Consider the following 14,856-nt stretch of genomic DNA (forward strand, 5'->3'; position numbering starts at 1 on the left):
CAGATAATGAGCAAAGCTGAGCACAGACTGTTTAGATGAAATAAAGGACTCAGGTCAGCACAGTTGATCTGGCAGTGGTGTGTTGGTTGTGGAAGACTAGGTACTATCTTAATCATGGGTGATGCCTAGTGAAATTATAGTGGGTGAAATCATATGATATCTTGGCCATATAATACTGTGACAGCTGTAATGTCACAATACTGTGACAGTGTTGACAAAGAAAGAATGAGTGTAGTTGAAACAAATTGGAAGTGTTTGATGGAACTGAGGAACTTGACAGGGAAGTACTTGTGGTCTGGGTCTTCTGTTTTATGTTTGAAAAATTTTTGAAGAAGATCCCTATTTTTATAACAGCCTCAAATTCTTATTTTAGTTCTGGCCTAATCTCCTGTATTGGTGAAGAAAGGAGAAGTTACAATAGTGACTGGGGGTGCTTTATCTGTGGGGATCCCTTATGGAAAGTAGACTGGGGAAAATCAGCCTCTGCCACGCAAAGCTCACTCACCGGTACAGGTTCCTCTCTCTGTCAACCACCTCAGTAGCCACAGGTCCTGTAGGGCCCCAGAAGTCATTTTCAGTTCTCAGAGGTTCCATGTGTTTGTCTCCTAGAGAGACAAGAGAGCATGGATGCATGAATGAATGGTCTTTAATGGTACAAATTATGAGTACCATTTCTGTAGAAGAAGCCAGCCAGTGGTTGTGTGGTAGTGGGCTATGAAAGGGAGCCTGGTCCCTGGTTGAGTACAGGCTTGGAACCTCTGTGACCCAACAGGGACAGTAGGCATTTTGTCACTCTCCTGAGCCCCTGGCTCCTGTCACATAGCTACAGCGCAACCCCCTACAGCCTCCCTGAAGAGAGGTCTGTGGCCATCAGTCACATAAGGGAAATACCCCAAGCCCCTCCACAGGTAGAGGACATGTCCACAGGTCACATAGCCTCAAGATAGATCTCCATTTAAATGAAGTACCTAAAGGCCTGGTAGCTTAGCCAATGAATTCCCCTTCGCAAACACTCCCCTCTGAAAAAGGTATTTAACCTCAGGCCCTCCCCTGAGAAGGGGGTATGGTTTTATTCATCTACTTTCCTCCTTGACAATAAATGTCTTAAAACCATGGACTGCCTCTTTTCATCAGGATCGTCCACTAGGAGCAATGGAACAGGTCTTCACCTAAAGAACTGACTGCCTAATCTCCTGCAGAAGGCCTTTCAGTTCTCCTAGCCATGGTCTCCACCAAGCCAAGCCACCCACCGAGCAAGCCAAGGACTCTCTCCTCCCTGTGCAATACAGACAGAGCTCTCCCCTTTTCCCTTCTGCTCCGGGTCAGATCCAGCCAGTAGGCCCCCACTCTGCTCTCAGCTCTTCAGCAGTACCCAGCAGCACCTGGGTGCCCACGAGCCTGAGAAGCACACAGCCCTGGCCTCCCTGCAGGACTGGGGACCCCAGAGCCAGCTCTGGCAGTCCCAGGGGACTCTAGTCTGCACTTCCTCACCCCTGGAGCAGTGTCCAGCAGCTTCCCATAGCCTGACACCCATCTGGTGATGGGCATGGGGTAAGCACAGTCAAAACTTCCTGCATCCTGACTCCTGGAGAGGCCTGAGCCCAGAGGCGGAGCAGAAGCAGATGAGGGGCACCACAAACCCTACAAGTGGTCACTCTGTGTTGCCCAGTCTCATCTCCCTTGACTTCCTCAGTAACATACCATGGCTAGATTTATGAGCTTAGGCCTTATCAGGCAGTGCATCTATATATATGCAATTGTGTGTGTGTGTTCTTTTCTCTCTTTTCTTTTCTTTTCTTTTCTTTTCTTTTCTTTTCTTTTCTTTTCTTTTCTTTTCTTTTCTTTTCTTTTCTTTACATTGTGCTTTCTGAGCAGCCATCCCACCATAAAACCTGCTCCCAAGCCAGCCTTTGTGTTTTATTTCGACCTAGCTTGTCTCAAGTGGGTACACAGAGAAAAGAACATAATACCAAAGATGTATGAGCAGCCTAGGAGGTGAGTCCTAGGCTGTAGCAGATAAGAATGAGACAGGGAACCCTGGTACAGAGCCTGATATAAGCTGCAGACTTGAGACAGGGGCAGCAGTAGCCTCCAAGGCTGAGAGAGAGGGAAGTCATCCTCCCTCTGGGTTCAAGGTATAGAAGGTCTTACAAGGGGTGAGGCTCTTGTTTATGGTGAACTTGTACTGTTCCATGTCAGAGACAGGAGACTAAAAATGATGACCACTTCCAGGGCATTTATTACAGATAATGCTTTCTGTATGGGACAGGGAATATGTACCCATGTAACCTCAACAATGTCACTGACTCAACAAGATCTTCCCAGTGACGACAGTAATTGACATGCTAATGTGGATGAGGGAAAAGTCATAATGCTTCATGCCAAAATAAAGATCTATAGGCACTTAGCAGCTGGGAGGAGAAAGGTGACATCAGTCAGTCTTCCCCAGGCAAGGGTTACTACACAGATTAGCCAATCCTAAGTGGCCATCCTCAAACATGTATTCATGACCAAACAGTAAATGGACTCATCTTGTTGCATTTATATATGCATATGTATACATAAGTGTATATACACATATATTTAACAACAATAATATTAAAGAAGAGGTCAAGAATTTGAGAGTTTGTGGAGGGAACACAGGAGGAGCTGGCGTGAATAGATGGAGGGGTAGAAATGATGTAAATATATTATTTATGTATAAAATAAAAAAAATTCAAACAAGAAAGAGAAATGATGTCTTTCCCCTACAGATGCTCTTGTATCCAATACTTGCAGGCTCTGGGTTGATCCCTTTACATACCTGACTGTTGTCTCTGCTGCTTCAGTATGGCCGGGCTATCACCCACTTCTTCTTTATCCATGTTCATAGTAGGGACAGTCACATGTGGCTTCCTACACATAGACATATTCTTTCCCTCAGATGTCAGAAAAAGCATGGATACCCATGGCTGTTTGCACAATATCTCCACATAAAACCCAACCCATCTGGATTTTGACTCTGTCCCATGCTTTTTCTATGAGCCACAACTCTATGACAGCCCCCAACCACCTTGCACCTATGGTGCCAGAACCATAATCTCAACCCCTCATTTGCTTTATATGAATGTGTTTCCCAGTATTCACACATTAGAGTATTAATCCCCAATGCAATGCCACAGTGCTCATAGGATGAAGGGTCAGACACAATAAGATCATGAGGGCTCTGACATCATTAAGGGGTCAATACCATCATCACAGAGGTAGATTCCTGTGACAGCAGATTGCCACAAAAGCCAGCTTAACTTCTTGCTCTCAACATTCCATGTTGTGAAATCAAATGGAAGAGCAAGAAGGACTTGTCTAGATGTAGATTCCGTGCCCTTGCCCTTCCTTATATCCAAAGCTTCAAGAAATGATCTCTATTCTTTATATGTGGTGCCCACTGTCACACTTTATGGTATAGCCATTGAAAACAAACTAATAATCACTCACTCAGAATGCTAATTACCTAGGCAGCACCTTCTAAATTCCCCCACTTTCTGTTCTCTACTCTACACAGTCTCCATCCTAGTCCTAGGATGGAGTGGGCAGTGTCCTGAGCCACTGCCCTCATTCTCTGACAGGTATTCCTGCTTCTTATGTGGTCCTTTGCAGCACATTTTATACATAGTAGCTGACCATAAAACATGGGAGGAGATGCCACTTCATGACTGAGGCCATGAAATGCCTCTCATTGCCTCTGGGCAGAAGTAGAAGTTTCTTGGCATGGGTCATTATTCTTACTCTGACCCCTGTCCACTTCAGGGACCCCTATATCTCCCTTTTCTGTTCATTGACCACTAGACCAGTGACTCTCAATGAAATGTCACCTGGATAGCCTGCTAAATCAGAAATGTCATTGAAGGAAGCTGCTCTACATGAAATTCTGAGTCAGCAGAGATGCAGTGGGGCCTGAGAACCTGTGTTTCTGTGGATCTCTCAGGTGATGCTGAAGCAGAGCTGATGGTCTCTAAGTGTGTTTTCCTCTCCTTTTATACTCTACACCTGGTATACTTCTACTAGGCTCCTCCCACATTCCCCATCTTTAAGATATCACGACTGTTCACCTCAGCTTAGGATGAGTTCAGACAGACTACAGTTGCACTCACAGAATCCCCAGGTAAAATTGGTGGACAGTTGGGGAGTAAGTGCTTCCCCTTTGCTGGACTGAGGTAATAAATGATGGGTTATGTCTGCCTTGTTCATGAATGTGACCTCAGATGCCCAAATAGGGTTTGATGCATAGTGTTTCTGTGGGAATGTTTGTTCAATGAATGGATGACCCTCCTACGTCTAGAGGCCTCTCCACTTCACGTGTGGCACTGATGCTATGAACTTGAGAACAGATGGAATTCATGGTCATGAACTGAAATGTGCCAAAAATCAGGTTTTACTACAGTCCGTGTGTGTGTGTGTGTGTGTGTGTGTGTGTATGTATGTGTATGTGTTGGAACATGTATATTCCCTTTTGTGTATGTGTCTGTCTGAGCATTAGAGTTGAAACAGTGATACACAGAGTGTGTATTGTTCTCTAAGCAATTCTGTTTTTCTTCACTATGGTTTCTGCTTTCATTGTAACAGTGGTCTGGCTTTACTGGTGGCTACTGTTATCCCAATTGCTGTTCCCAGAAGATGCTCCACTAACTTATCCTTTCATATTTTTTTTTCATATTGAAAGACTCAAGGAGACATGTTACATGATTCTATTTTTGCTAAACAAAAGACCACAGCCGCTGTACATACAGAACCCTTCCTTACTTCAATAGTTGTGATTTCCTGGTTTCTTTCAGGCTCTCTGTGCCTTTCCTATCTCAAGACCCTTTCCCCATCTCTCACCTTTGAACCAGTCACATAGGGCCAGGGGTGACCAGAGGGAAATCTTTGTCTCCATCCCCACCTTACCATGCTCTGGAGATGAGCAACTTCAGATTCTTTGCCTCCAGGGTCCTGAGCTCTGTAATCACTTCTTCACTGAGAGAGGCCTGGTCCAGCCTACAAGCACAAGAGGGCGCTGTTTTGAGAAGTCAGAGTTCAGGATCCTGAGCTCTGTTGTTTGTGTATGGAGCCAGTGAGGAGGTGAGGAGGCTCATTCCATCTCATCCTTGATCAAAAATCAGGACAAGGGGGAGAGAGAGAGAGAGAGAGAGAGAGAGAGAGAGAGAGAGAGAGAGAAGGCTGAATGGACAGAGATATGCCCATAAGGCAGTCTCAGTGGGACTGAGTGTTCAGGGAGATTTGAATACCAAAAGAGGACCTTTAGAACATTTCAGAGGTGAAATGAGGGGCAAGTCCTTTATATTTCTCCACAGGTCAGTTGTTGGAAATAGATTGTCCCAGGGAGGGGAACATGGCTATAGATAAGGGGGCTCTTGTTGGCAAAGGATACATATGTAGCTATCAGTATTCCTAAAGGCTAATAGTTATGTTTATATTTCCAGAGGGATTCTGGGCAGCTCTTCAAGGTGAACACAGGGCCAGGAGGCAAGGTTTCATGGAAATTCCCCTGGAAGGAAAGGACTTTGGTTCCATTCTCACTTCCTCCCTCCATCCCTTTAGTGCTAAGGAAGGAAAGCTTGTCCTTACACAGAAGCCACTACCAAGGTCCTCTGGTCCATTCTTATAACACTCAGTTTTCAGGGTTGTTGATAGTGTTAGAATAGTGCCTTACTTCTCTGGGTTTCAGAGTTCACAGCTCCTAAGCATGGATACATCACTCTTACCACTCCTATTATGTCTGCTGGGAAGCACAGACAAGCCAGAAGGGGAAAGGTGCCTCTTCTCTAAAAGGCTGTGCAATGACACCAAGCTGCTTTATGGGGAGCATGACAGAGCCTTTGAGTTCAAGAATGTTCTGTCTTTAGGAGTCAAGGAGACAGGTAACTGAGTTTTCTGGAAGTAAGATCTGCAGCAGAGGCCAGTTCTGGACTTGTTCTTCAGTTTGTGAGGAACAATCATGGCTGAAAACATGCTGGGAAGCAAAGGTGCCAACCAGCTTGGCCAGTTTCAGTTATCAGTGTTATGGAAATAAGAATCCTCACTGCAAAACTGCTCCTTTAGGTTTGAGAGTTGCAGCAGTAGGTCAGACAGAGGGAAGTTCCAGGACAAAGGCTTGCCTGACTTTCCTGTTTGCTGGAAGAACCAGCAGGCTCTATAGGTACAGGGCTCAAGAGCCACTGTGTCTCTGAGATCATGAAGGGCACTGGCCAGCAACCTCTGGGAAGTGTTCCTCTAGAAAGTGTCTGTGTACTTGTGCTGGAGAGATGGAAGGACTGGAGAGGGAGCAGCTTAGAGACAGCATGAAGGCTGTGTGGAGAAGGACACATGTCTCCAGGGCTGTAGTTTGGAGGCTTTTTTAGTTTGTATGGAACTCTAGAGGAATGGTACACCTCCAGGTACAGCAATCAGTCTCAGGCTTCTGTGACTCTCTATGGCCCCTATGACTCTCTATCGTTCCAGCCCCTATCTGTTCCAGAGCCTTCCCTAACTCTGCCATTGCCTGGGCTGCTGGTCTCATGTTGGCTGAACCAAGGCCTATTTCTCCTCCAGGCCTCAGATACCCCTCTTGGGGCATTCAGTAAATTATGCCTCTCACAGAATTATACTCTCATAATATTGTTGCCTGAGCAGCATTCAGCAATTTGTACATACAGAGTCACAGGCTGATGGGTGATTAATATCTGTCTCTTTCCACATAACTCAGAGGATAGAATCATGTGTGTTTGTGTTTATTTTTCTAAGGTTTGTACCAGTACTTGACATACAGAGTACTTGCTATAAATACATACATAAATGAATTAATTAATGAATAAATGATTGAGGCACTCTCCTGGAAAAGGGCAAGCTTGAGAGTCCCTTACTGTATATAGCCATGTCAATGCATGTGATTCCATCATGCCATGTATTCACCTAGTATTATCTTTCATATGTACATATAATGTATATTACATAGTATATACTTTCATATGTATCTTATGTATCTTTCATATGTACATGTAATGTATATTATATAGTACATACTTTCATATGCACTATGTAATATACATTACATATCTATGTGGTGGCTATCACATTCCATTTAATTCATGAGGACACTGAGTTTTCCAGAAGACAGTGCCTTGCCCAATCACAGGGTGTAAGTGGCACAGCTGGTCAGGAGCCAGGCTAACTATGAATCATCTATCTCTTTCTTTTCTATGTTTTGTCATCTGGGAACTCACCTATGTACCTTCCTCTCCTTATGTCCAAAAACGAAATGCAGGGCTTGCTTACCACAGGATGTTGAGGTTGCAGGCAGGATTCCTGAGCCCCTCACACAGCAGCTGCACACCATCATCACCCAGGTCATTCAGCTGCAGGTCCAGCTCAGTCAGGCTGGAGCTGGCACTGAGCACTGAGGCCAGGAGTGAGCAGGCTGTGGATGTGAGGCCACATTCAACAAGCCTGCATGGGAGATGCTCACTGTCAGCTTCTGCAGGGCTCATTGCTTTTGAAAACTTATCTCAGGTCTCCCTTTGTGAGCCTTAGCATGCTGAGCTACCAGTGGTTAGCTCTCTGTTGTGCCTTTTCTGGTCTAGGCAGAGAATTCCAAGTTCTCCACAGCTGAGCTGCAGGAGCAATGGATGCAGGTCAGGACCAATGCTCAACTACTATAGGCCGTGGCAGAGCTCCATAGGCCTAGGACCTCTCACTGCTAAATTTCAAGAGTCATGTGACATGAAATTCACCAGGCCTAGTATAGGGCATGATGTCATTCATTAAGTGAGATCTTAATCAAGATAAAGTTCATAGAAATAGTGTCTGATTAAAAGTGCAGTAGTCTGTAAGCTGAATAAACCCTTTCCTCCCTGAAAAAAAAAGTGCAGTAGTCAGGAGGAAATGAGGAGATGCCATTCCTTGGACCTGGAATTTTCCCCCTCAGGCTTTTCTTTGCCTCTGTATTCTTCACTTCTGCTTTATCCATCTGCTCCACTGAACAACATGTGAATCAAGTGCTGTCATTAGCTAGTGGGACTTCTTGATAAATGAAGTCTTTTATGATCCCCAAGAACAGAATCCCATTTGTTTATCTTAACACGTCTGGCATGTGTTATAGGTGTGGTAATGGGAGTTCAGTAAATACTTGATAAATACCAAGCCCATCTTAGACATCCTGTGCTTTTAGTCTCCTCCCATCTACCCCTGATTTAGGGGAGAGCCCAGGTCAGACTCACCACAAGGTCTTTAGTTGGCAGCCAGGGTATCTCAGGGCCTTGCAAAGACTGCATGCTGCAGAGTAGCTCAGTGGATTTCCACTTAGGTCCAGCTTCTCCAGGTTGGGGTTGAATTTTAGATTGAAGAAGAAAATCTTCCAACTGGCATCAGTGATTGGGGTCCACCTGTACCTGAAGGAAGAAAAATGTGTGTGACGTGTGTGTGTGTGTGTGTGTGTGTGTGTGTGTGTGTGTGTGTGTGTATGTGTGTGTGGTCTGTGCACAGCCCCATACCACATATTGGGTTTCTATCTGTTTGAGTCTCCAGCACTATTATGCAGTCTTCAGAATTCACTAGCCTTCTACATGTTCCTTTGCTCCAAACTTTATCCTCTACTCTAGGTGGTTCCTTATCTGTATCCTTTAGGATAGCATGCCATGTGCTCATTTTGTGCATCTGTTTATGACTCAGTCCTGGTGACTGAAGGGTGTTAACAAATGGCTTGTATCTTTTCTTTTTAATCTGTAGTGGTTAGCTTAGGACCTGACACAAAGTGGTACCTTGGAAATTCAGATGGGCTTCTTCTCTTTGATGTGAATGCACCTGCTTTCCTTTGAAACAGATTTCTTGAGTCTCATGATAGAAAGCTTGATGGGAGAGAGCTCAGGAGTGGCAGTATCAATGACTCGGTGACAGTATGGTAAGCATGATCACACCCTATACTATAGCTGTGTTGGTTCACATGGTCCTTGTATTCTTCTAAGGATAGAGCACCTTAGGGAGAGGAAAGGGGTGAGACTGGAGAGACACACAAAGAGAGGGAGACAGAGACAAAGAAGGAGAGACAAAGAGAGATAGAAAAACAGAAATAGAAGCAGAGACAAATAGAAAAAGAGAGGCAGAAACATAGGAAGAGACAAAGAGGAAAAGATAGACAGACAGACAGACACACACACACACAGAGACAGACAGACAGACACAGACAGAGAGACAGAGACAGACAGACAGACAGACACAGACAGATAGACAGAGACAGAGACAGACAGACAGACACAGACAGAGAGACAGAGACAGAGACAGACAGACAGACAGACACAGAGAGACAGACAGACAGAAAACAGAAATACAGGGAAAGACAAAGAGGAAGAGACAGACAGACAGACTAAACATGTACATGCACCACACACACATACATAGACACACACACACACACACACACACACACAGAGAGAGAGAGAGAGAGAGAGAGAGAGAGAGAGAGAGAGAGAGAGAGAGAGAAGCCCTGAATGGTAGTATGCATTCCTTTATCATTTATTTCTTTATTCCTTAATGCCAGCAACAAAGCTTAGCAGACATGAGAAAGTTGAGTTCTAAGCTAGACTAAGATACAAACATCAAAAGGCTGGGAGCAACAACATGTATGATCTGTATAAAACCAGATCCTAGCACTACAAACAAAAGAAATAGACCAACTAAAAAACAAACAAACAAACAAACAAAAAAACCAACCAACCAAACAAACAAAAAAACCAGAAATCAAAAGCCACAAGTGCCAAAGCATAGATTTAAAGTAGGAAACTTTGAATGAAAAAAATTTTTAAAAAATTTAAATCTACAACATCAAAGAAATATTAGAGAAACCAAGTACTAAACTTCAAAGAATGATTTTTAAAAGGGGATTTATATATTTTTACTTCATGTGTACAGTAGTACGCCTGCTTCTCTGTGTCCTATATAAATGTAGTAGCCATTAGAGGCGAAGCTGTGCCAGGAATCCTCTGGAATTATGGTTAAGGTAGTGTGAGCTATATAATGTGGGTGCTTGGAATGGATTTGCATCTTCTGAAGGAGCAGCAAGTGTTCTTTCTTGCTGACCCACTCACTTTGTCCCCAGAGGATGGCAGTTTTGGTGCATTGTTAGTATTAATACCAAATGAACATGGAAATCCAGAATATATTATTTAAAAAGCATGAGGTTTCATTATGAGCAACACACATAGAAATTCCTCGCCCTGCCATCTTTGATGCCTTAATTTCTTGAGCTGGTCCTTTCCCTACCCTTGGCTTTGGCCAATTTCACCTTCGAACTGTTTTCATTGTGTGCAATGGCCTTCTGGTTTTTCGCCTTGTCTATCTGACTTTCCCTCTCAACTTTACTTGCTTAATAGCAGCTGTAGACTTCCACTTTTCCATGGGATCACCACCTGGTCCTAATGGCACTGCCCTGTTCAACCAGATTGGTGTTCCTGGTTTCTCCTTTCCTATCTGACCTCCACCTATGTATATACTCAGATTTCTTCTGAATATTCACATCAGATGACTTCTACTTGAGACATCTGTATCAAGCCATTCAAGACTAACTTTTAATAACCAGAGACACTTAGAAACATCCTAAAATGGCCAAGAATAGGAAAATGATCCAAATGATTCTCTGTAGGCATTATTCTCTGTAGGCTTGTCAGAATGATACTGTACTAGACATTTAGTTTCAGGATAAGACAGCCTGGATTCATTAAGAAAACAAATATGAACATAAGATAACAGATTAAATGTACTCAGTTTTCCCATAAGCAAGTATACAGAGAATAGATTAAAGGGTATAACACAATTTTTCCTTTCTGCTGTGGATCAAAGCCAGAGTCTTGAGCTTGCAAGATGGGGTGTTTTGAATGAGATGTCACCCTGAGTCATGAGCATTTGAATGGTTTGTTGAACTCACTGTACTCTTTGTGGAGGCTTAGGAGGTATTGCTTTGAGGCAGGATGTTTGTGTCTGGGGACAAGGCAAAAAACAGAAGACCTTTGCATACAATGAAAACAGTTTAAAGGTAAAATTGGCCAAAGCCAAGGAAAGGGAAAGGACCAGTTCAGGAAAATTAGGTGTCAAAGATGGCAGAGTGAGGGATTTCTTTTTCTTTCTTTCTTTCTTTCCTTTCTTTCTTTCCTTTCTTTCTTTCTTTCTTTCTTTCTTTCTTTCTTTCTTTCTTTCTTTCTTTTGTTTTTTGTTTTTGTTTTTCACGACAGGGTTTCTCTGTGTAGACCTGGCTGTCCTGGAACTTACTTTGTAGACCAGGCTGGCCTCAAACTCAGAAATCCTCCTGTCTCTACCTCCCAAGTGCTTTGATTAAAGGCGTGCGCCACCACTACCCGGCTACACTTTTTTTTGAGGAATTTCTACGTGTGTTGCTTATAATGGCACCTCATGCTTAAAAAAAAAAAAAGAAAGAAAAGATTTCAAAGCCTTGCCCCTGTCTGTTCCCTGTGCTTCATTTTCCAGCCCACCACTCTCTCTGCTTTTCCAGAAGCCAGCAGGGATCAGAGACAACCAGGCAAGACCCAGTCCTCCAAAAATAACCAGCCTGTCAAAATCTCCTAAAACACACCTCAGAGCAGTAAATTTCACCTTGTTCCCTGTGCCCCATTTTCAGGCCCACCACTCTGCCTATATTCCCAGAAGCTTGCAGGCACCATGGATGACCCACTCCAAGCCCTTGCCTGCCAAGGTCCCTTAAAATATACACCCAACACCCTTAAACTCTATCCAGCCCCTGGACTCATGTTTCATTGCCCACAATTCTGCCCTTGTTTCTCAAAGGCTCCTATGGCACCTGAGAACCTGGACACTGGTACTATGGATCCTATAAACAAGGTTAGCACTTGAAACCATAGATGCATTGCAGGCCACAAAAACTCCAGGAAAGACACCTAAAGTATTGCTAGTAACCAGAACTTGGGCTAGAAGACAGAGAGGAAACACAAGCCAAGGGAAAAATCAATGTAAAAAATTTCCACCGAACAAAAACAATTTCAGAAATCAGCACCTAAGGATATATTCACCACAAAAGGCAGAGGGCTAGCAGCCAGCATAAGAACACAGTCAACAAGAGCTGGGGCAATATGACACCACCAGAGCCCATCTATCCAACTACAGCAAGTCCTGGATACCCTAGCACAGCTGAAGCACAAAAGTGACCTTAAATCCAAATTTAAGAAGATGATAGCATCCCTTAAAGAGGAAAATACAATCAAACAGGGAAAGAAAATGAATAAAATTGTTCAAGACATGAAGATGGAAATAGAAGCAACAAAGAAAACACAAAATGAATGAATCCTGGAGTTGGAAAACCTATGTAACAGAACAGAAACTACAGATGCATGCATCACCAACAGAATACAAGACATAGAAAAGAGAATCTCAAGACTAGATTATACCATAGAAAATAGCAATACATTGGTCAAAGAAAATATAAATCAATAAAGTTTCTCACACAAAACAACCAGGGTATTTGGGAATGCTATGAAAACACCAAACTTTGAATAATAGGAATAGAAGAATGTAAGATTCGCAGCTCAAAGGCCCAAAAATGATATAATTTTCAACAAAATCATAGAACAATGTTCTAACCTAAAGAAAGAAATGCTTATAAGTATACCAGAATCTTGTGAAACACTCAATAGATTAGAGCAAAAAAGAAAATCCTCCTTCCCACATAATAATCATAACACTAAATATGCAGAACAAAGAAAGAGTATTAATAGCTACAAGGGAAAAAGGCCATGGAACAAATGAAAACAAATCTATTAGAATTAATGAGACTTCTCAACAGAGACTGTAAATGTCATAAGGGTCTCTGCACATGTCGTGCAGTACATAAGGGACTAGACTGCCAGCCCAATCTACAAAACTCAGCCAAACTTTCTTTTTTTTCTTTTCTTTTCCAACTGCTATCATCTTTTTAAAAATTAGATATTTCATTTATATTTCAAATGCTATCCCGAAAGTCCCCTATGCCCTCCCCAGCCCTCCTCCCCAACCCACCCACTCCTGCTTCCTGGCCCTGACATTCCACTGTACTGGGGCATAAGATCGTCACAAGACCAAGGGCCTCTCCTCCCATTGATGGCCGACTAGGCTATCCTCTGCCACATATGCAACTATATACATAGTTCTGGGGGGTACTAATTAGTTGATATTGTTGAACCTCCTATAGGGTTGCAGACCCCTTTAGCTCCTTAGATACTTTCTCTAGTTTCTTCATTAGTGGAACTGTGTTCCATCCAATAGATGACTGTGAGCATCCACTTCTGTATTTGCCAGGCACTGGCATAGCCTCACAAGAGGTAGCTATATCAGGGTTCTGTCAGCAAAATCTTGTTGGCATATGCAGTAGTGTCTGGGTTTGGTGGTTATATATATGGGATGGATCCCTGGGTGGGGCAGTCTCTGGATTGTCCTTTATCCGTCTCAGCTCTGAACTTTGTCTCTGTAACTCCTTCCATGGGTATTTTGTTCCCCATTCTAAGAAGGAACAAATATCCACTCATTGGTCTTTCTTCTTCTTGAGTTTCATGTGTTTTGCAAATTGTATCTTGGGCAGTCTAAGTTTCTGGGCTAATATCCACTTATCAGTGAGTGCATATCATGTGTGTTCTTTTGTGACTGGGTTACCTCACTCAGGATGATATAATCCAGATCCATCTATTTGCCTATGAATTTCATAAATTCATTATTTTTAATTGCTGAGTAGTATTCCATTGTGTAAATGAACCACATTTTCTGTATCCATTCTTCTGTTGAGGGACATCTGGGTTCTTTCCAGCTTCTGGCTATTATGAATAAGGCTGCTATGAACATAGTGGAGCATGTGTCCTTATTAAAAGTTGGAACATCTTCTGGGTATATGCCCAATTAACATAGATGGAGAAAACAAGATAGTCCATGACAAAACCTAATTTAAACACTATCAAGGGACTCAAGTTCCTTCTGGTTGGCGCCAGCTCCTGGTCACCTTGGGCACGAACTTAGCAGAGAGTCCCACGGCCTCCAGAGGACTCTCCAGGAGATCTTAGGATCACTGGTAAGTGGATCACAACATCTGTTCCAAACCAGTCCTGACAGGCCTGTGACAGCAGAAGCAAGGACACAGGTGCCCTGCCCAACCAGCAGCTCTGGTTCCTTTTGATTGGTACTGGTATACCTTGGTTTCAAACACACCAGACAACCCCATGGTCCCCAGAGGAGATACCAATTCTAGGTGCTGTAACACGCCCAGGATCTTAGGGTTCCAGGATCCCAGGATAACAGGAGCTTGATCACACCAGAATCTCGGGCTCTCAGAGGAAGTTTGACAGCCAAGAACTCTGACACACTCAGAATCTCAGGTTCACAGGAGCCCAGAATCACAGGTTCACAGAGAAAGCTGGACTCTGAGGAGTCCTGAATCAACTGGGATTATAGGAAGGACAAGCTCCAATCAGATATATTGAGGGCAGCAAGCACTTGAGATAATCAGATGGCAGGAGGCAATTGTAAGAACAGAAGCAACAGAAACCAAGGTTACTTAGCATCATCAGAACCAAATTCTCCCATGATATCAAGTCCTGGATACACCATCACACCAGAAAAGCAAGATATGGATCTAAACTCACTTCTCATTATGATGATGGAGGAAATAAATAACTCCCTTAAAGAAATACAGGAAAACACAGGTAAACAACTAGAAGCCCTTAAAGTGAAAATACAAAAATCCCTTAAAGAGTTACAGGAAAACACTACCAAACAGGTGAAAGAATTGAAGAAAACCATCAAGGATCTAAAAATGGAAGTAGAAACAGTAAAGAAATCACAAAGGGAGACAACTCTGGA

At 43.3% G+C, this 14,856-nt stretch overlaps 1 protein-coding gene across 1 annotated transcript in view; it reads right to left on the bottom strand.

The window, feature by feature from the left end:
• The window catches only part of LOC110331808 (NACHT, LRR and PYD domains-containing protein 1a-like), a 76,663-nt gene that overhangs the window by 34,609 nt on the left and 27,198 nt on the right, over window positions 1-14,856 (bottom strand). Inside the window, 5 exon segments of the mRNA XM_029546119.1 lie at window positions 506-605; window positions 2,804-2,895; window positions 4,924-5,013; window positions 7,291-7,461; window positions 8,232-8,402. Of these exon segments, the coding sequence (XP_029401979.1) occupies window positions 506-605; window positions 2,804-2,895; window positions 4,924-5,013; window positions 7,291-7,461; window positions 8,232-8,402 (624 nt within the window).

Source organism: Mus pahari, chromosome 14, assembly GCF_900095145.1.
Source record: "Mus pahari chromosome 14, PAHARI_EIJ_v1.1, whole genome shotgun sequence".
Taxonomy (NCBI): domain Eukaryota; kingdom Metazoa; phylum Chordata; class Mammalia; order Rodentia; family Muridae; genus Mus; species Mus pahari.